The sequence below is a fragment of the Rhinatrema bivittatum genome, chromosome 10, assembly GCF_901001135.1.
Source record: "Rhinatrema bivittatum chromosome 10, aRhiBiv1.1, whole genome shotgun sequence".
Taxonomy (NCBI): domain Eukaryota; kingdom Metazoa; phylum Chordata; class Amphibia; order Gymnophiona; family Rhinatrematidae; genus Rhinatrema; species Rhinatrema bivittatum.
The window spans coordinates 53,997,194-54,019,811 of NC_042624.1; the positions used below are offsets into that span (position 1 = coordinate 53,997,194).

Consider the following 22,618-nt stretch of genomic DNA (forward strand, 5'->3'; position numbering starts at 1 on the left):
CTTGTTTTAGTATTTGAAAGAATACGAGCTGCAGTATTTTGCAGAACCTGCAAAAGGTGTAATGTTGCTTTTGGGAGTCCTAGCATTGTAGAGTTGCAATAGTCTAATCCAGTTAATAACAGAGCTTGGAGTATTGATCTGAAATTTTTGTGTGAAAGGAAAGGTTTCAAGCGTTTTAACATCATCAGTTTACTAAAACCCTTCTTTAACTTTCTTAGAGATGTGTACTCTAAAGTTTAGTTCATAATCCATGATTACGCCTAAATTCCTAGTTGAGTCTACTAATTTGTAACTAGTTATGTCATTGAGGGTTACCACTTTCTTTTCTAAGTTAACATTTTTCCGGTCTAAAATCATAAAAACAGATTTCTCTAAGTTTAAAATTCATTTCATTTGAGTTAGCAGTTGTCTAATAATTTTAAGGTACATGTCTACTAGTTTCTGACCCTGGGAAGGATTTATCAGGACTGAGTATTTTCTGGGAGAAACCCTTCAGTATATGTTGCCCACAGTGAGGCAGAACTTGTGTGAGAAGCCAATCTATATCATAGCAGGCAAGGGAAAAGGAGATTTGCATTTGCTTATTCTGTGTATGAATGCATAACCGCCATTCAGGTGGCTATGGCCCCGTAATAGGTAGCCTAGACCTCAAAGCACAGAGAAGGGGGTTTAGAAGCCACACCCTTCACAGTAACCATGGGGCGGCGGGGGCAAGAGACTAGTAGAAGCTTTGGCACTGATCTGGTCTTGCATTTAATGCACAATATTACTGCCATTCAACTGCTGGTAGTGTTTCCATCCAACTCACTCAGCACTGCTAAATTCCCTGATCTGCAGATTTAGTGCAATGGGCAGGAAGTGAAGAGTGAAGAAGGAGGGAGAGTAGCTCCCTCCAAACCTGCATCTCTTTTCGCCCCTCAGTTTGCCCTCTGGCCTCCTGTGTTTAGTAACGAGCCGTGCCGTGAACTCAATTAAACCTCACCGGTCTGGAATTCACTGAGAGCACTGTCGGGAGCACTGCACTGCTCGTTGAATGCCGTGACGCTCACGGCGTAGGTCTGACCGCACTGCAGGTCCTGGATTTCGCAGGTGGTGCCTGTGGCATTGCAGGAGCCCTGCTCTCCGTCTGGAGCTGTCACTGTAGACGTGTAACTCTCGGCTCCAACGGCGCTATCCCAGGACACCGCTGCAACATTTGTGGCGCACTCTACCACTGCTGACACACTCTTCACAATGCAGGGAGCTACGTGGAAACACAAAGTGCATGAACAATATTTAGCTATTTACATCAACTTGAAAGAATTACGGTAGTTTAAAATGAACCTTCCGCAGAAGAGTTGTAAATAAGCCCAATTGGTGGAATCACTACATCACCTGAACGTGATACTCCCATAATCCAGGTTAGGTTTATAGCCCCTGTTTTAGGTGATACAGCCCAACTGGGTGCAGGGTGTCACACTCAGTACTAGGGCTAAGTCCCAGTTCACCAGGCCTTTCAACCCTGGGGAGTGGATTCTTTGATTTTGGGGGAGGGGGAGGCTTAACCTTCAGTGCCCAAAGCATGCGGAAGAAATATTTCTCTTGCTTACTCTCTCTCTTGCATGTACTCAGTTTGATGATTTCTCCTTTCCACACAAGTCTCTGTACCCAGTACCAGAAGACTCACAGGACACTTGACTGGGATGTTCCAAATCCAGGCCACCTCACTGGAGATGCCGGTCCGGGATGGTCTGCTCTTCCTAATTCCTAGGCTATGACTTAGGGCTTAAGCCAAGGAGCTCTAGTGGAGACTTAGGAGTTCTCTACAGGTGTCTTGGATTTTGATGGCTTTGCAGTCATCTGAGCAAAAGACGACCAAGTCCTTAGTATAATTTATTACGCAGTGTCCTGGGTTTCTAAATCACAAATTGCTATGAGAATAAGTAAATAAAGGTAAATAATAGCAGCTCTTTTTTTTTTTCTGGGCTGCTAGGTCCCCCTTTCAGCTCAGTCAGAAGCAGTGCTGGGATTCTGGTGCCATGAACCTTCATTTGCAACTAACTCGGGATTTTCCCCTGCTTTAACAGACTCTCCCCACCCCGCCTCCCACTGCTCCTCGTCTGGTCATTGCAGCAACCGTCCTGCAGCCGGGCACAATGCACCAGGGCCCATGAACCCTGTACCATGGGCTCTAAATCCAGCCACCAGCAGTTTGTGATTTAGAAACCCATGTTCACAATTCCCTCCCCCACCTCCGCAGCATCCCCCGTCCCGGCCGAGCTGGGGTGCAGAAAGTCCAGTCAAACTGTGGGCTTCCTGCATGGCAGCGCACAGTGCCGCCACCAAGCCCCCGGCCTAGCCCGGCCTTGCCTTTCTAACATAAATATTTTCTTACCGGATTGCCATTCAATGGCCGCACTAGGTGCACTACCACATTGGTCATCGAACGCTGTGACAGTCGCGGCGTACGTCTGACCACACTGCAGGTCTGTGACGTCACAGGTTGTGCCTGTGGCGTTGCAGGAGCGCAGCTCTCCATCGGGCCCGGTCACGGTGGACGTGTAACTCACAGCTCCAGGAGCCCCATCCCAGGACAGCGTCGCTGTGTTTGTGCCGCAGTCGAGTTTCAAACCTACATTCTGTGGGACACAGGGAGCTGGGGGAAGAAAAAGAGAGAAAAAAACCCCCCAATCATCAAAAGCAAGCCAACAGTATTTGGAAGAAACTGTTCCGTTATAAGGCTAACAAATGCTTTAGGAGGAGAACTGTCAAGGTGACCAGGGATCCTTCCTTGGACAATGCCTGATGTTTAGACCATCACAGTTATGCCACTTTTTTTTGTGCACAAACTATACTGGGACTGCAACAAGGAGTTTTGCACACAAAAAAATGAGCCTGTAAAACTGAGTATTGCTCAGCAGCCTCGCCTGGCAATCCTATGCAAATTAGCTATTCCCCCCTCCCCCACCAGTGCAGAGAGGTGCGCTGGCTTAACTCAGGGTCTCTTAGTGCTGGAAATTTTACTCCTGGTCAGAGGTGGAGAAAAGTTTCGCTGTATGGGCAGAAGAGTTCTGGCGCTGAGACCTGTAAGCCGATATTTCAGTACAAAAAAAACGTGCTGGTGCATATGATTTATGTGCATAAAGCATGTTTCTGCTCTGAAAGCATTTTTATGTGCATAAATCATATTTTATTTGCACAAAACAAGCACAAATCATGTTTTTGCATGCATAAAAAAGTCTTTTATGACACAAAACATGAATTTTGTATGCGTAAATCATTTCCAAGAGAGGTGTTGGCTCCTAATTTTAATGTTTAAGAGACGATTGCCCAATGTAACAGTGGGGAAGTGGTCAATGTCTTTTATGCCACGCATGTCAATTTCTTTAAGTAACTGTTCTGAATAATGTTTTAACTCATTGTTGATTCTCTCTGTTTTGCAGTTGTGCAGCATCGTGACCTCCCCGACATGGACATATATTCTGTTGAAACATCGATGTTGGCTCAGTCTTTGGAGGTTCAATACTGACTTCCTTTGTGGATTGCTTTATGATTGCTCTAACATTCCAGCCACATCTATCTAATTATGAAAGCTAAGCGCATATTAAATGATTATTATATGGACTAGAAATGAATGACAAGTCACTTTTTTCTTTGCATAGTTGAAAACTACTACTACTACTTAACATTTCTATAGTGCTACATGACATATGCAGCACTGTACTATCAAAAAAGCACTGGTTTGAGGTAAATGAGTATAACAGTGCAGGCTGTCATATGGGATTCTTCATCTTTGAGACATATAAGATACCATCAAGTAGAGATGTGCAGTCGTTTGCAACGAAATAGGAAATAAAAATGAAATTTCCTATTTCGTTGCATTTCAGGAAGAAAAAAAAAAACCCGATAGGAAAACCCATGAAATTTCAGGGTTTTCCTATCTTTTTCTTTTCAGGAACTGCACATCTAAGGGAAAAAACCAAAACAAAATACCCCAATCCTTCAAATGTAACTAAATGGAAAGCCTCCCCACCTTCCTGATCCCCCCAAGACTCACTCAATGTCCCTGGTGGTCCAGCAGGGGGTCCGGGAGCTCAGAGCGTTCTCCAACTCCCGGGGACCATCAGCTGCCAGTATTCAAAATGGCCCCGGCGGCCCTTTGCCCTTGCCATGTGACAGGGGCTACCAGTGCCATTGGCCAGCCCCTGTCACATGGTAGGAGCAATGGATGGCCCGCGCCATTTTGAAAACTGGCAGCTGACAGGCCCCGGGGAGCTGGAAATCGCACTGAGCTGGACCGCCAGGGACATTGAGTGAGTCTTGGGGGGATCAGGAGGGTGGAGGGTTTTCCATTTAGTTAAATTTGAAGGATTGGGGCCTTTTTTTTTTTAAACGAAATTGGCAACGGAAAAATAATTTCTGATTTGGGGGTGGACCAAAATGGCCCACCCCCAAACCGAAAAATGAACTGGCATGAAATTTTTTTATGCATATCTCTACCATCATGTACTGTCTTTGTTTTTAGAAGTCCCTCCTTGCATTATTCTTGGATTTGCCTTATGGAGTGTACCATTTACCTCTCTTGTTCTTATCGGTGACTTCCTATATTATATCAATCAGATTGTAGAGTATACTGTTATCTGGGGAATATTTTCAGAATGCATTTCTAGCCAACACACTGTAATTTTTCTCTCATGTTTGGCACGGATTTTATGGTGAAAATCATAACAATATATAGAATACTGAGATTATTTTTGTCAACAATTTTACTTTATGAGGTCAATATTCAAACCTGGCCGTTTAAGTAGATTAGCTGGATTTAACTTATCCAGCTAAGTTGCAAGGTATATTCAGCAGTACAGCTAAGCCACTGAATATCTGTATATATGTGAACACTTAGCTGTATAAGTCATATATGGCTAAGTTTAGACCTGCTATAGAGTCTAAATCAAGACTCGATATCAGTATTTAGCTGCATAATTTTTACGGATAACTCGCTTCACTACAATCCACCCAATACATGCCCACAAGTTATGCTATTAACGTTTTAGCTGTATAAGGGACTTACGCGGCTAAGCAGTAGCCACTGAATGTAGGCGCATATTCAGCGGCCACTACTTAGCTGCATAAGTCTCGCTTATGCAGTTAAATAGCAGTGAACGCGTTTTGAATATTGACCTCTAGATGCATTAAGTAACAACTTCTCCCTCGCTCTCTCCTCCACTGTTCCGGTTCTACCCCTCAACAACTTAACAGCTTTCCCTTTTCTTCCTCCCCCACCTCAAACCCAACATTAGCTGCCGCTGATATGGGATCAGAGGGTAGAGCTCTGCATCGGGGACGGGACAGACTTTCTCAAGTCACACAATACGCTGGTTCAGCTATCCAGAGTTTCAGTAAATGCTTGCTACAAATCAGAAACAGAGCCATGGTTCCTTTTAGCTGTGGTTTCCATGGGTCTGATGCTGCTGTAATTGGATCCTGTATCCATGTTTATTATTTATGTTATCATCAGATGCTTGGATCTTGGACAGAAGTTGTTTTTTGTCCATTTTATCCTATATTCGCCACGGGCTATAAATCTATAAGTTAAAACTTAGATTCCTCCACATATCAGGTTAAAAATTTAAAATTAGAAGAAGTTGTCCATGTGGCGACAGCTCACTCCCCAACCCCATCACCTCCAAGATAAAAGCATTCATTGGTGTTATAGGGCCCCCAACCCCCTTCCCCCCAACGACGTATAAATAAAAAATGTTCGAGTCCAATCCCCCCCCACCACCACTCCCCCCCTTCACATGTAGCAAGAAACCTCATTTGGGGGTTCAGGGATCCCACCCCTTATCCCCCCACAAAGTGGTGACATTGCTAAAAAGGGGCTCTGCCCCCTCCCGCAACCCCTCCCCTAAACCTGTAAAATCCATAGCAGGTCCCTTAGTGGAGCCAGAGCTCTCCCTCGCACCTGAAAAATGGCACCAACCTGACCTTGCCCTGCGGGGGTGCCGACTGGGCCAGGTACAAGGGAGCCTAGTAATGACCTTCTTTGCATGCATTTGCATTATCATGTATTGAAATCACATGCAAAGAAGGTCATTGTAAAAGGGGAAGTACCTGGGAAGGGACATGCTAAATATCACGTATATCATGCTATATTGCTGCAATAGACCTCTTTCGTGCGATATATGCTGTTAATATGCGTTAGAGCACTATCACGGCTTGATGCATCTCCCAGTAAATGTTCACCTATAGACCTTTTTAGCTATATGAAGCAGTATGAGACACATGCAGCCAGATATGCATCTGTGACCTTGGTGCTTTGAATGTCAGCAAAGCTGGCTGACACTGAGCTTACCTGTTTGGAATTCAGTAAGTGCACTGGTGGCGTTGCTACAGGCTTCATTGAAGGCGGTGACAGTGGCATTGTATGTCTGACCACATGCCAGGCCACCAATATTGCAGCTTGTAGCCGTTGTGTTGCACAAGTACTGCTCCCCCTGGGGTCCAGTCACAGTGGAGACGTAGTTCGCAGCCCCGGTAGCAGTATCCCAGGACAGCACGGCAATGTTGTTGTCACAGTCGAATTGCATAGCCAAATTCTGGGGAGCACACGGAGCTAGGAAGAGAAATGCATAAAGTGAGTGATATATTGTGAGGGAGAGTAGAACACTCTGCATGGGAAAGGAATATCTGCATGGGGGTCCCTCTTTACAAAATATAGCTTTTGTAGCAAACCTCACTTGTAAATAAACTGAAGACTAGTCCCGCAGTCCAAGTCCTTGTACGACAAAGTCCTCATATTTGAGTTTGGCACAAGAAACCGGGCATGTGACTAGAGACTGGACTCATACCCTCTGCGATGAACATTCCTAAAGAACGCTAAGGTACAGGGAACTGCACGCTGCCTCTGACTGCAGGGAAAGAGGTGCTACAGGAACTGGGTGTGGTTTAGAGCTGCCAACTTTTAACTGTGGAAATTCCAAACACTCAGGCCGATACAGTACAGTGTGCTCTGGCAGAGCGCACTGTTAACCCACGTTTGGACACGCGTTTTCGACGCGCTAGCTTTACCCCTTATTCAGTAAGGGGTAATAGCGCGTCGAAAACGCACATCCAACCCCCCTGAAACTAATAGCGCCCGCAACATGCAAATGCATGTTGATGGCCCTATAAGTCATTCCTGCGCGATTCACTAAGTAAAATGTGCAGCCAAGCCGCACATTTTACTTTCAGAAATTAGCACCTACCCAAAGATAGGCGTTAATTTCTGCCGGCTCCAAGAAAGTGTATAGAAAAGCAGTAAAAACTGCTTTTCTGTACACTCTCTGACTTAATATCATGGTGATATTAAGTTGGAGGTCCCAAAGTAAAAAATAATTAAAAATAATTAAAAAAAAAAAAGTTAAATCGGCCTACAGCTCGCGGGTTGAAAACCGTATGCTCAATTTTGCCGGCGTCCAGTTTCCAAACCCGTGGCTGTCAGCGGGTTTGAGAACTGACGCCGGCAAAATGGAGCGTCGGCTGTCAAACTCGCTGACAGCCGCCGCTCCTGTCAAAAAAGAGACGCTAGGGACGCACTAGTGTCCCTAGCGCCTCTTTTTACCGCGGGCCCTCATTTAAATACTGAATCGCGTGCACAGGAAAGTGGCCTGGGCGCTCGCCCGCTCTCCTGCGACTTTTACTGAATCGGCCTGACTTAGAGGTAACGAGTAACATTTTTGCTGACAATATTCTTCCACATCCATGCACGATTGTTTTTGCCACCTCACCGTTAGTAACACAGTAAATGACGGCTGATAAAGACCAATTATTCAACAGCATCATTCAATCAATCCTCTTATGTGAGAATGATTTATCAATAACTCCAAACTATACAGAATAGAATAGAACCCCCTCGAGAATCCTGCACCTCTAACTCTGCAAACAGATATTCTATGTCCACAGAAACACCCGGGTAAAAGGAGAATTTTAAAAGCCCGATGCACGCTGAAATTAGGGGATGGGCGAATATGTCGGGCCAGCGTGCGCCGAGTGGAACTTAAAAGCCACCTGGATACGCGCGTACCTGCCGTTGCACATCTAAATGAAAGTTCAAAAAAAGGGGTGGGGCATGGGCGTTTCTGGATTTCAACTTGAAATTAGAGCATAAATACTTACGGGCAATGGCGCGTGCCAGGGTCTCCTGCCGCATAAATTCACTTCTGCTAAGGAGGACGTGTAACTTATAAAATAAAAAAATCTGGACAGATTAGCGGGGTTTTAAGGGTCGGGTCTAACAGGGGGGAAGGAAGGGTATTGAACTAATGGTTTTTGGAAGTCCTATCCCTTCACCGGGTGAACTGGGAACAAACTGGGCAAACTTGCAATGACATCAGCGCGCTTCTTTTAAAATCCCCACACTTACACAGTAGAAACAGCATTTGCACACTTAGGTGCACGCCTACTTAAAAATGTGCACACTTGTGTGCATGGTCAGGGTATTTTATAACAGGTGCGCATATACGTGCGTATGTTATAAAATGGCTGCGTCTCTGGGCGCAGGCCAAATGTGCGCTGCTTTGAAAGTCACCATCTTAAGTTGCAGATCAGGATAAGAATATTTCCTGTTACTATTCACCCACATCTATTTATTTATTTAGATTCATCTTTAGTGGGAATATTCAAATTTTGGCATCATCTTAGTAACAATGACACAAACTCCATCTTGTAACAGGCACCATGAGAAACAAGAACTTAAGAACATAGGAAATTGCCATACTGGGTCAGACCAAGGGTCCATCAAGCCCAGCATCCTGTTTCCAACAGAGGCCAATCCAGGCCACAAGAACCTGGCAATCACCCAAACACCAAGAAGATCTCATGCTAGTGATGCAATTAATAGCAGTGGCTAATCCCTAAGTCAACTTGATTAATAGCCGTTAATGGACTTCTCCTCCAAGAACTTATCCAAACCTTTTTTAAACCCAGCTACACTAACTGCACCAACCACATCCTCTGGCAACAAATTCCAGAGCTTAATTGTGCATTGAGTGAAAATGAATTTTCTCCGATTAGTTTTAAATGTGCTACTTGCTAACTTCATGGAGTGCCGCCTAGCGCCTCCTTGCTAACGCGACCCCTTAATTGTAATATAGCATGGCGCCCCCCTTACGGGTGCCATGCATGCGTTCAGAAAGCGGGCGCTGACTTTTCAGCACCCGCTTTCCGCACTTTTTTTTTTCCATCGGCCTCTTTGGTAGCCAATGAAAACTGGAGAGACCAGGAAGTAGCTGGAGACAATTCTCAACTAATCCGGGGAATGAAATAGAAATTGTGCCTTTTTCCTTGTTTAAATGACTCAGGGTCTTGCAGACCAATGAGAAAGAAAGACGGCAGGAGAACAACTCAGTAGCCTGCATCAGTGTTAGAGGAAATGTGGCCTGCCCTATTGTCAGGAGGGATGGGATATCACATGGCCTCTGAGCATGTCAGGGCTTGCCATATTGAATTTGCTTCCTGAAGTCTGGACCAGCAACAGCAAGAGCAGTGACACCTCCAAGGTGAAAGGCGTGAATCTGGACAAGGATGGGGGAGGGAGGAAAGTTGGGGACGACTCCTCTCCCCACCCCCCCATTCGCTATGGGCGCCCACATGGTAAAAGCTGGCCCTGGTCCTTTTACACATGAGTGAAGGATGTTATTGTTTTGATTTGTGGTGTGGAATGTCTGTTACATTGGATTTGATTGTAGATTTGATATGCATCACGTGTAGATAACTAGTTTTAAATAAAAGTATAGAAAAAAAGCCAAAAGGGGGCAAGCTGCAATTTTCATACTTGTGAATTACTCTTAAAGGAGGTCATTTTCAACAGGATTTACCTGCCTAACTCCCAATTTTATGTGCATAAATGGCCTATTGAAAATTACCGGGGGGGGGGGGGGGGGGGGGTTGCGTGCATAAAAGCGATTTTGCATGCAGTTTTACGCACGCAGCAAGGAGGCATTCTGGAAGGAGCAGAGTTAGGGCAGGGATGGAATTTACCAGCATAGTTTTGATCTTTGAAAATGTGCGAGAAAATATGCACGCGCCAGATTCCGCCTCCTCTGGAGCATGTCAGCCGTGGTTACGGGCACACCCAGCCGTAGGCGTCAAGCAGCGCGGGCTGCTAGAAAATGACCCTGATCAATGAGACGTCTTCATTCTAATATTTTGGCCCGACTTTGCAGAAATGCACCAGCAACGACAATTCATTGTGCATTGCTTCATGATACTTTGCAAAATTTGCCATTAATTTCACAAGAACACGCTACTTGGCGCTTTAATCAGGTATTGTTTACTAGAAAGATTCTCTTCAGTGAAGAGTAAAGAGTGATAATATTCAGTTAAATTATTTACAAAATAAATAATGTACTTTTTGCAAGTACTGAGGATCCACTATGAAAAAGCAAATGGTAAGGGAAGCAAGTAAAGGGATAAAATTAAAAGTCTGATAAAGCATCAGCTGTAGGATATAACATTGCAGGAAGGCAATTACCTTCCAGTATTCAATTCAGTGTAACCACCTGGCACACACAGACATACAAAGCACAGAAAAATCCACTCCAGGATCTTTCTTGTAGGAGGACAGAATTCTCTGTTTGGTTCTTGAAGTAGGCATAACGTCGCTGGGAAGGCACAGCTTGTGATTCCCAAATAAAGATCCTTTACTCCAAATTTTACTAGAAGGTAAACTCCCTCGTGGTGGTGGCAGGATCTAAATTGCCAGCCAGCATTCCACAGGTAGACTGAATGTTCACAGCCTCTCCTTTTAGCCACAAGGACTTCTTCCCACAGTTATTAAGCTATTTCCAGATACTTAGCCGGCTGAGTGGTGCCATTTGCATATCCAGGTGTGGTCAGCTGCTGCCACTTAGCTGGCTAACTTGTTATCAGGCTAAAGAGTTAGCCGACTAACAGGCCGATTCAGTAAAGTCCGCGGGAGAGCGGAAAAACACCTGCTCTCCCGGCATGCGCACAGGCCACTCGCCTGTGTGCGTGATTCTCTATTTAAATGGCAGCGGTAGAAACGGGCAAAAGGAGGCGCTAGGGACACTAGTGCATCCCTAGCGCCTCCTTTTAGCCCGGAGCGGCGGCTGTCAGCGGGTTTGACAGCCGACACTCAATTTTGCCGGCGTCGGTTCTCGAGCCCGCTGACAGCCACTGGCTCGGAAACCGGATGCCGGCAAAATTGAGCGTCCGGTTTTCGACCTGACAGCCGCCGGCCCATTTAAATTTTTTTTTCTTTTTTTTTTACTTTTTTTTACCCTTCGGGACCTCTGACTTAATATCGCCATGATATTAAGTCGGAGGGTGCACAGAAAAGCAGTTTTTACTGCTTTTCTGTGCACTTTCCCGGTGCCGGCAGAAACTAGCGCCTAACTTTGGGCAGGTGCTAATTTCTTAAAGTGAAATGAGTGGCTTGGCTGCACATTTTACTTTCTGTATCGCGCGGGAATACCTAATAGCGCCCTCAACATGCATTTGCATGTTGAGGGCGCTATTAGGTGCTGCGGGTTGGACGCGCGTTTTTCTCCCCTTACTGAATAAGGGGTAAGGGAAAACGCGCGTCCAAGGGCAGGTTAACAGTGCACTGTACTGTATTGGCCCGACAGTGAGGGGCGGGACAGGGGTGTTCCTGGTGGAGCCACTTGTTGAGCTGATTTACTGGTAGAAACACCAAGCTGAGTTAGTGCTCCTAAAGTTAACCAGATAAACGTATCTGACTAATTATAAGATAGTTGAGTGTGTTCAGCACAGGCGCACTGCTGAATATCTCAGCCATCTGGCCAGCTTCTCTGACTAATTATCAGGACCCCCCCCCCCCCCCCCGAAGATCTTGTTTCCAGTTTTGGTTTAAAGTACTCGCATGTTCCTGGTTGGTTTTCCCTTCTCCTTCAGTCTCTCACGTGCAACTTTTGTGCATTTAGGGCCAGATTTTAGTACCCACGCGCGGGCGTAGATTTGTGCGCGCAACCCGGCGCGCACAAATGTACACCCGATTTTATAACGTGCGCGCACAGCCGCGCACACGTTATAAAATCCGGGGTCGGCGCGCACAAGGGGGTGCACACTTGTGCACCTTGCGCGCGCCGAGCCCTAGGGGAGCCCCGATGGCTTTCCCCGTTCCCTCCGCCCCCCACCTTCCCCTCCCTTCCCCTACCTAACCTGCCCCCCCAGCCCTACCTAAACCCCCCCAACCTTTATTTTGGAAATTGCGCGCGCCAGCCAAGTACCAGCACGCGATCCCCCGACACGACCGCTGTGCCGGAGGCCTCGGTCCCACCCCGCCCCTTTCACAAAGCCCCGGGACATACGCGCGTTCCAGGTCTTGCGCTCATCGCCGGGCCTATGCAAAATAGGCTCGGCGCGTGTAGGGCTTTTAAAATCTGCCCCTTAAAGTATTAAGGGTATGTACCGGAAAACATGTTCATTTAGTTTTGGGGGGGGGGGGGGTTTGTCATTTCACTTATTCCTTTTTGTTTGGTTTGGTTTGTTTCTTTTGTTTCATTTATTTAAAACCAAAGAAACAATGAAAGCAAAAAACAAAATGAATCGGTGACTTTGGGCTGAGAAAACAAAATGGCCCCGCATTCCCCCTTGACGTGAGACTGGCGCCATTTTGGTGCAAGGCAGAAATTCACAGCGGCGCCGGCCGCATTTTCAAATACAGCATCATCGGGGCAGGAGTGACTGGGGATCACTCCTGCCACATGTCGAATAATTTAAATGCACGAATGGGGTCAGAGGGATGGGATAAGAGGCAGGAGGGGGCAGAGGCCCAGGGAAGCATTTATTGGGTTGGCTGGGCAGATGGAACCAGGGAGGGGGCATTATATTTCTTTTTAGTTTGGTGGGGGGGGGGGGGGGGTTGGAGGTGGTGCCCTCTCCAAGGTGCACCCTTAGTGCCACCCATTGGCTGGCAGGGGCCACCATACTTCTCCTACCACTAGGGCCTGAGCGCACAGACTCCCTGGAGCACCCAAGCCTGACTGGGCCCCAATGGATGGGGGATCTGAACATGGATCCCCCATGTTCAGATCCCCCAATGCCATACCGATCTGAGCCACTGGGCCACCAAAGCAGTTTTTATCACTGATTCTCATGATTATGAAATTGCCACCCAAAGCAACTAAAGATGAACAATATTAATTTTACCTGTTTGTAGGTCAGTGGTGCCGCTGGGTGCACTACTGCACTGGTCACCGAGCGCTATGACGCTCGAGGTGTACGTCTGACCGCACTGCAGGTCTGTGACATTGCAGGTTGTGTCTGTGGCATTGCAGGAGCGCTGCTCTCCGTCGGGTCCGGTCACGGTGGACGTGTAACTCACAGCTCCGGCTGCACCACCCCAGGACAGCGTCGCCGTGTTTGTGCCACAGTCAAGCAGCGCAGCCACATTATTTGGAATGCAAGGAGCTGCATATCAACATCCAATGTTAGTTGAAATGGTTTATTTCAAATTTTTGCAAACAAATGTGATGTTGAGTTTTGTTTTCTAAGGCAACCTATTCTTCTCCACATAAGAACTGATAGGAATAATTTCAGCATTGACAAGTGCACAGTAAATGATCGCTGATAATTTGACCTTCCAGAATGATTTTGTTAGCAATAAAGCGTTGCTTCCCTCTGCTCTTCACTAGTTCACAACCACAAGTATTTACTCAACCAAATATCAATATTTTTATTGTATGTATCAAGTAGCAGATGATGATTTCTGAGTTCCAGCTGGGCAGATTTAGGCCTGCTACTGTAACTAAAAATCAGCATCAGCCAATAAACTTCCTCATCTAGGACCTAACCCTGCCCTTATGGAGCATTTAGCCAGTTAAAGTTGCTTGGTCAGAGAGGACCAATTTTTAACCAACAAGGGTTCACTGGCTAACTTCAGGACCTCAAAATGTCCAAGCAACTTATACAAATATCTCAACTTACCAGTATGAAATTCAGTCACATCCACGCTGGTGCTGCTGCAGCTGGTGGTGATGGCTGTGATGGAAGCGCTGTAGGAATAGCCGCACTGTAGCCCGCTCATACTGCACGCAGTGTCGGTTGTGTTGCATGAGTAGTACTGTCCGTCTTCTCCTATCACAAGTGCAATGTAGGACTGTGCTCCCACTGTATCATTCCAGGACATAGACACAGTGTCCGTGCCACAGCCTAACTGCACTTCTATACTGTCTGGTATGCAGGGAGCTAGATATTAACAGAGTAGACCAGAGAAAAATTTGTATTTATTATAACAATTATCTTCCTTTACAAGGTTGAAACCCATGCAACATGGAGAACAGCATAAGGTGAATACCAAAAGAACAGATTAAAGTTGCAAACTCATATAACAGAGGGAACAACATCATTATAAATACAAACAATACATTACAGTTAAATTTAATCCAAAAATTAAAAACAGTATAAAATTGTAAACATAAAAGCAAATCTCATATAGATGATCTCAGCTAAATGCAACTTATTTGTATTCAGTCTTAAATAGTGGGTTGGGATTTGCTGTATTTTGCTATGTAATAATTACTGATATATGACTTAGTTTTTGAAATAATTTAAGTTGTATATTGTACTTTTGGGATTCTTGGGAGTGTCAGTTGTTCTTTTATATCACTTATTATTTATGTTAAATTTAAGATGTATTTTGATTTTTATAGCAATTGTATAATTTTAGGTCCTAACGTGATGATTTTGATGTTACAAGGAATTGTAGTATAATAAATAAGAAACTGAACTGAAATTGAATGTAAATACATAAAAAACAGAAATCAGTAAAACAATATATTATAAATCAGTCACTAGCTATTTATACAGTGGCCAAATTGCAAAACAAGTGACTCAGCTTCCCCATCAAATCAGGATGCCTTAAATACTTAATTAACTTTCACATAACTTTGGAAAGCCCTAGAAAAGGGTAATCACTAATAAACTATGAAATTTAACAAAAAAGAAAAACAACATTCTCAAACCTTTATCAAAGAGCCAATATTTAGCTAAATAAAAAAGTCTGCAAACCTTTGCTGAAGGTCTGATAATTCAGTTCCCCTCTCAGTTCAGGAGATAACTTATTCCAGAGCTGAGGGAGTCAATACCAGTAGAAGGTTTTTCTTTGCTACCACGTTTTAAAATGTGGACGTATATGTTACACAAGTCACTTAGATGTACAACTAGTCTGCCTGGTTAAAGGATGTACAGCCTTAAAATTTTCGGTTCAATTTGTTTTTTTTTGTTTCATGGATTTTTTTTTTTTTTTTTACATTTTAAATCGGTTGGTTTAATGTTTTATTCAGTTTGGTTTATTTGCCAAACCTAAAACAAACTTTAAACTAGAAAAAAATTCCCCAAAACATACAGCCATACATTTCTACAAACTGAAAATGGCCTCATTCATTGCATTTTTGGCATTTATTTAAAAAAAATGCACATCCCTAACGTCCATAAACTGTTATTAATCAGGTAGACTTGGGAAAAGCTACTGCTTATCCCTGGATGTGAGCAACATCTGCTATCTGGGATCCTGCCAGAAACAAGTGACCTGGACTGGCCACTGTTGGGAAACAGTTTACTGGGCTTAATCTGACCTAGTATGACGGGTCTGATGTTCATATATGTTAAGTGAGCTGCATTGGGACTAAACAGGAAAGACAGTTAATCTAGAACAAATGTAAACAATAAAATAAATATATAAATAGCAGATATTTTTTTCTCTCTTCTAAGTAATTCTTATCAGCTAGCCTATTGGAGATATTCTACATGATTACTGTTAGAGATTTGTACCACAATGGCGTTTGTTAGATAAAAGAATGCCTTCTAAAAAAAAAAAAAGATCCACGCAAACTAAGGAAGCTTCCTCTTTTCAAGAGCAGTAAACAGCACTGCTTATATTAACAAGGTAAAACGAAGCTGTAAGCAACTCAATTCACTCAGAAACAGAAAGCAAGTAAGTACAAATACAGAGCATTATGGAAGCCTTAGTAGCTCAAAAATAGTTCAGTACTAGCTAACTTCATACAATCCAGCATAGTGACATGAAATGCATTTCCAAATAAAACTCTCTCCATGTTAAATGAAGGTATTTTCTTTAATGAAAGAAAACAGATACCTGGGTCAATGATAAGTTCATCAGTGTAGAAACTTTGGCAGTCACTGCCTAGGGCCAGAACTGAGGCTGTGTACATCTCTCCACACACAACATCGCTCACAACACATTGGTCCCCAGTTGAAGAGCAGGAACTAGAGAAGCCACTTGCTGATTTCAGTGTTGCCACGTATAATTCAGGGTCCATACCCAGGCTCTGAGTCCAGGAGACTGCAATCGTCTCATTGTTACAGTCTCTTTCTGTCAGTAGGTTAGTAGGAGTGCAGGGCACTGGCATCAAAACAGAAACACCTTATGTACTCAAAAAGCCAACATAACAGGTCTAGTAGACTACACAAAGGCATCATAGTCTCAGTGAGTTCCTGTCAAGCAAATGTTTAAGGTGCTATTTTCAATCTAGCTTTGATGCAGGCACGGAACATGGGAACAAACCTTTGGACAATAAGGTGCTATCACAATATCTCCCACAAATTCCTAGACACATATGAGGGAAGAAGAAAAGTATGTTTCCTAATCATTAAAAGCAAACAATCATCTCTCCACCTCCTCCTCCTTCCCCTAATTTACCAGCTAGTGATAGGGGACTCATAATTAGACATAAACAGCCCTGCAATGAAGATGTTGGGCAGGCTTTGCTTTAAAAGAAAAACTATCTTGCTGAAAAAGAAAAATTGTGTTAGGTATGATCTGAATTTTATAACCAACCATCCTCTATTTGGTTGGTTACAGTGCCTCAGTGATAGAAAAATTATTATCGTCTCTCACCTGATTTAAATTCAACCGTATCATTCCTGAGACTTGAGCATTGCCCACTGTTTGCTGTGACAGACAGAACGTACAGCCGGCCACAGTTGATACTGGAGATTTCACAGTAGTTATTTTGAGTAAGACAGCTAGCCACAGGGCTACCATTTTCTTCTACGACTGCAGTGTATGTAAGGTTCCCCAGTCCTTCCTGCCATGTAGCCTGGAGGTTATTGTGGTCACAGTCGAGATCACCTCTAATGTTCTCAATACTACATGGTACTAAAGAAATAAAAACATTTGTATAAGATTAGTTTACTCTTACCCTTTATTTCTGTTATGGTAAATAAGTAATTATTTAATTCCATTTATAGATAATTACTGTTCGGTATTTTCTCTAAAAAACTGTAGGCCAGGGGTTTAGGCCACAGAGTGCCATATACAATGCTCTTCATATTCTGAATTACCCCAATAAAGACATAGTTTTCAACCCTTGTGTGATTTCTTTGAACTTAAAAGGGCACTTAATGCTGATTTTGCATTCTTGACTATTATCAGTTGATATAGAGCCAACAATGAGCTCCTCACTGGCCAACATTGAAGACAACTATCAAAGAAGCTTTTCCTCTCCACAGCAACGATATTATGAATCTGGTGATTGTGCCACTGAAGGGAGGGGAACATTTTCCAAAGAATTCTCTGCAGGTAGACAGGTGTTTACTCAATGATGAAACCCCTTTCAAAATGACCCCCTCCTCCCCCAGCACAGGAAAAAGTGCACGCCATGTCCACAGGAAGGAAAAGAGGGGTGCTAGGGCCATCCTGGCAAACTAGACATGGGGTGTTGATTTTTTAAACTCCTGCTCACCCTGCCCTGCCAATGTGTCTCAGCGCTACTCTGGAGGGTGAGAGTAAATGTGTCCAACAGTAATGCCAATTAGTTTCAAATCATAAGGGTGGTTTATGATGCACTGCAGATGCCTCTTCTCTGGGAACTGGACTGAGCCCATCAACTTCTTTCACATAGGGATGCTAATGGCTCTCAGTCATTATTGATCTGAGCTGCAGTTTGCACAGTGACCTAGATACGAAAAACTCTAGAACCCTATGACAAACTTCATTGAGCAACGGAGCCCCTGTTATAAGTACCGTATGTGACTCTAAAATGTCTGGAATTAATTGCTGGGAGAGAAGTTAATCTTGTGTTTTATGCCCACTTAGTCCTTTGCCTTTTGAATGACATTCCCAAGTACTACCAGTTGGATCTAATCATGATGTTGGTTTTTATGTTGACTCCCCATGGACCTGGGCTAAGGTAGCTAGAGAAATGAAGCTTGGTTACAAAAAGCCACCAGATATTTACAGGTGTCAGTTACTGCTGAAATAAGGATTTCAAGGTTTAAAAAAGAAAATGTGAGTTTTGTTGCACAGATCCATGGATCCTTCCATGTCCTCTAGGGCTTCTCAAACCTGTCCCAATGACTCTACAGTCAGTTGGGTTTTCAAGATATTCACAATGAATACACAGAAGCCAAATTTGCATTAAAATTTAAAAAAAATATATACTGAGTGTACACTGTATATAACTTTTATCTCATGCATATTATGGATATTCTGAAAATCTGGCCCTGCAGTCACCAGGACGGATTTGGGACATCTTGCTCTACCTAATCAATATTGTTCACATTTCATAATCAATTTAGGTTTAGTTACTTAAGATAAGAGACAGCAGATACAGACAAAATAGAAATCTTACAGTACTCAATTACTCAGTTTACGGAAACTGAGTAATTGGATTCATAGGGGTTTGCAAACATCTCAAATGTGGTAAACCAAAAGCTTTACCTGTTTGGAACTCAACCACAGAACTTGCATTGCTGTTACACTTGTCGTTCATAGCAGTGACAGACACGGAGTACAACAGACCACAGGGCAAGTCTGTTAGCAGGCATCTCTGATCAAACGATTCACAGGAATACTGACTTCCATCACTTGCTTCAGCAGCCACCATGTACTGAATGGCCCCGTCACTTCTTTCCCATTGCACATGGGTGGTGGCACTGTTACAGTCCACCACAGCCAGAACTTTATGTGGTGTACAAGGTGCTTGGGGTGAGAAAGAAAGCTCACAATTACTTAAGGCTAAAAGCATCAAAAGTGTAAACTCAACAGATTACGACCACAAAAAGAAAGGGAGGTAGGAGTAAAGCAGAGTCACAAAGCACCTTACTGAGAGCAGCAGGTTTTGTTCAGGCCACTGACCTGCATCTCCCTGCAAGTCTGAAGGATTCTTCTCTCTGGTGGTGGTTCCAGAGCAAGATGAAAATCTACACGTTACGTAGCTATCAGTCCTGGGGCCCATACTCTAGGAGCCTACTAGCATTTCCCCAGACCGATTTGTGTTTGCTGCTCTTAAACCTGATCCCTCCCCTCAGGAACCAGCGACCAGGCATGCTGCAGAATTTACAGACCTGTAGGAACCTGATAGGGACTGTGATGGGAATGTTTTGCTGTGGTTACTGTAACTGGACTGAAATTATCAACTCATTTCACATTGCCCACCTTTTATTCACTTGAGCTGGATTTGAACTGTTACCTAGAAGTGACAGACTCTTTGGGGTAATACTCAGTAAGCTGGTGAGAGGACAAGTTATCTCACTACAGTTAGATAAACATCGCCGGTTAGGTATAAAGTTATCCTAGTATGGTTAGCCTACTAACTTTAGACTTAATCGGCTATATTCAAAATAATATAAAACCCTTTCTATATGCTATTATTAAAAAATAATGGGCTGGTGCTTTCAGCATAGGTGCCTAGCGATGGCAGAAGGGCCAGACCCAGATCCCAGTAGGCCATTACCGCAATCTGGGCTGAGGATTAACTTTAAAATAAGACATCAGGAGAGCAAGGCTTTCGTGGGGAGAAGGGGAGGCCCTGGAGAGATAAAATTTGTTACATTTATACTGGACCTGGGTGCGAAGGGTGGGGGGCACAGCCCATATATTTTTAAAATATTACGTGAAAGGGCTTTTTATGGAAGAGGCTGCAGGCTCAGCCTGGCAGGACTGAGCTTTTGGAGCTAGAATGGGAAGGAGGAGGGTGACTGAATTCAGGCCAATAGGCCTGCGATCTTTTTTTTTTTTAAACCTAGCACATTGCCACTTAACCGGCTATAATCTGTAGACAGGTTCCTGAATAACTTTAGACCTGCTCTCAGGCACATCTAGAGTTATCCTAATAATTTATCCAGCTAACTTCAAATAGCTGAATATCCATCTCACTCCGATAACTCAAAACACCTCCTACACAATCCTTGCTAATTTGGCTAAATCTTAGCTGGATAAGTAAGGGAAATATTCAAAACTAGCTACTTAGATGGATGACTTGTGACTTATCTCTCTACAAGGCTTTGAATATTGACCTTTGCAATATTATGACAACACTCTTGAGTCATCCAGTGCCCACATTAAACCTAATTTTTCATTAAGTTGACGTACCTGGCTAAAATTTATTCATTTAGAGGGGCAGGTTTGAAAATTGACCCCTAATTGTTCTATGTAATTGGCCACTATTTTGTCAAAACTATATTTTTTTTAGGATTCTTCATTTCACTTACAACAGTCACCACCCTTGGCACATAAAGAAATTGCTGCTGTTCTTATGTAAACTCAGTATCTTTAATCTTAATTTAGTAGCATTTTGTTTTTCTACCATCTAAAGAAAAGTGCCACGGATTTTTAAACATATGGGAGCAGATTTATTAAATAATGGCTCCATATATAGCAATGAAAATATCACAGTTTGTTCGATGGGAAAAACAGTGGGAGAAAAACTGAGACAAAGTTTGCACTGGAGCAAAATGGGCAAATCTGCCTCCGAGTCTATCGACACCCACAGAACAATCCTAGAACCGATGGCAAAACTGGAGACTCTTCTACCACACATGATGGGGTAACATTTTCAAAGTCTTAGTCAGGAACTAAGCTAGTAATGGCTGACTCCTCCAGAGTGGAGTTTTAGCCGGCTGAAAGTACGCGGGAGCCATCACAAGGCACATATTTTTAACTGTAACAGCAACAGGGCACTTCTGGATGCATAACTTCATTGAAGGAGGAAGTTACGCATGTATGCTGAAGCTCTGACATGTAAGATTGCAGACTTTATAATCCCCTTGGAGATCATTCATGCCATGCTCTTCATTCGCATAACCAACCGATCTCCAAATACAAATGAGGCAGATGGTTGGTGTTTAAAGATCGGCCTGTGTGGGCTGAAAAGTATGGTGTACTTTGCCAGTTAAACGGTTTATTGAAATTTTATCCTAGTATGGTCAATCATGAAGATTTTTTTTTTTCATGAGGTAGGGGGGATCCTGGCAGTTTCCTTCATTTTCTTTGGGTTTCTGGCTCAATCAGAACTGGCCACTATTGGGCTATGGTGTCACAAGCCTTCCTTTGAAACTACCCAGGGTTTCCCCCCTGTTTGTGAATATCCCTCTCCCAACTCAGTCCAGCCATGGCAGCAACAGTCTTTGGTCAGGGGCCCTCTGGAATCGGTTTATAATGGACATTAAGTCTTGCAACTAAGTGTTGCTTTTGAGTGATGGCTGCAATGCCTTTCCTTCTCCCAGAGGACTGAGAATACCGCCTCTGCAGCATCCCCAGGACCAGCTGGCCCGAGAAGCACTTGTCACTTGAGCCACGGGTGGGCCCTGTCTTAAAGCCTGGTAAGTTGATTATGTAAAGCAATAACACACAAAAGAAAAAAATATATAACAAGGACAATAAAATAGAAATAAATGCATAATGTGTAAAAATAAAAATAAAAAATTCCTGAGAATATAATATACCTGTTGTAGCCTCAGCGCTGAGACTTCTGCCACTGGGACAGTCATCGTCGAAGGCGATAACGTAGACAGAAAGGCTTTCTCCGCAATGCACACCTGCGATGGCGCAGCTGGGCCTGAAGGAAGTGCAGTTGTAAATGCTCCCACTGCTCCCCTGCACCGTGGCTATGTAGGATAAGGCTCCCAGTGCTTCCATCCACGTGATTGTCAATGTGTTATCCCCACAGTCAGACACTGTCTGGACGTCCTGTGGATCACAAGGTGCTGGATGCATGGAGGGAGAGTTGTGTTAATTTTTCAAGCTTTTATTTATTGATTGAAAATATCTTGTATTCCGCATTATACTGGAGCAAACTTTTCTTATTTTGATGCATAATTTGTCTTATTAGTTTAAGGAATTTTGTTTTATGATTGTTTTAGGTTATTTTATTATGTTGTTATATTTATTATTGGTCTGTTACTCTATTTTATGAATGCTTATTATCTGTTTGTTACCCTATTTTATGAATGTTATCTTGTATATCGCCTAGGCCTTTTAGTGTTAGGCGATTCATAAATTTTTAATAAATGTAAATACTGTATATTATTTTTACATAAAATAAAATTCAAAAAGCAGGACATTAAAACAATTCAATTAACTGCTCAAAAAATAGCCCCAGTACTGTACTCTTAATCTGAAAATACCTCTGGAAAGTACAATGCCTTTAAATTTTTCCTGAAAAGCAAAACATTAGTTGTAAATCACAGTACAAGAGTAAGTGAATTCCATAAAGTTGGCCCCATAACTAAAAAAGCCTGCTGTTGGGTTTCTACAAGACACATGTCTTTCATAGAGGGGACAGATAATAATAACTGCAAATTTGGAGACCTAAGGGCAAGTTTGGAGACCTAAGAGCAAGTTTCATTTATTTATTTATTTAATAATTTTTATATA

At 43.5% G+C, this 22,618-nt stretch overlaps 2 protein-coding genes across 2 annotated transcripts in view; both read right to left on the minus strand.

Annotated features, from left to right (window-relative positions):
- Nucleotides 1-971: 971 nt before the first annotated feature.
- LOC115099787 (fibronectin type III domain-containing protein 7-like) lies at nucleotides 972-16,293 on the minus strand. The gene is made up of 6 exons (XM_029617635.1): nucleotides 16,097-16,293; nucleotides 13,927-14,187; nucleotides 13,150-13,410; nucleotides 6,332-6,592; nucleotides 2,375-2,635; nucleotides 972-1,243 (listed from the first exon to the last, which is right to left on the minus strand). The coding sequence occupies exons 1-6, from the start codon at nucleotides 16,278-16,280 to the stop codon at nucleotides 972-974; spliced, it is 1,500 nt and encodes a 499-aa protein (XP_029473495.1). The 5' UTR covers nucleotides 16,281-16,293.
- A 449-nt stretch (nucleotides 16,294-16,742) lies between these two features.
- Nucleotides 16,743-22,618, minus strand: part of LOC115099788 (fibronectin type III domain-containing protein 7-like) — a 55,341-nt gene continuing 49,465 nt past the window's right edge. The window contains exons 9-12 of the mRNA XM_029617636.1: nucleotides 21,688-21,948; nucleotides 18,683-18,943; nucleotides 16,859-17,119; nucleotides 16,743-16,750 (exon numbers count right to left, since the gene is read on the minus strand). Coding sequence (XP_029473496.1) covers nucleotides 16,743-16,750; nucleotides 16,859-17,119; nucleotides 18,683-18,943; nucleotides 21,688-21,948 — 791 coding nt within the window. The remainder of the gene's footprint in view (nucleotides 16,751-16,858; nucleotides 17,120-18,682; nucleotides 18,944-21,687; nucleotides 21,949-22,618) is intronic.

Bases quoted from the DNA above. Each gene is read 5' to 3' on its own strand.
- LOC115099787 (XM_029617635.1), bottom strand. From the start codon at position 16,280: ATGGACCCTGAATTATACGTGGCAACACTGAAATCAGCAAGTGGCTTC. The intron at 6,593-13,149 runs GTAAAATTAATA...TTCTCTTCCTAG, and splicing joins CACCACTGACCTACAAACAG to CTCCGTGTGCTCCCCAGAAT. The intron at 1,244-2,374 runs GTAAGAAAATAT...GTTTCCACGTAG, and splicing joins GGCCATTGAATGGCAATCCG to CTCCCTGCATTGTGAAGAGT.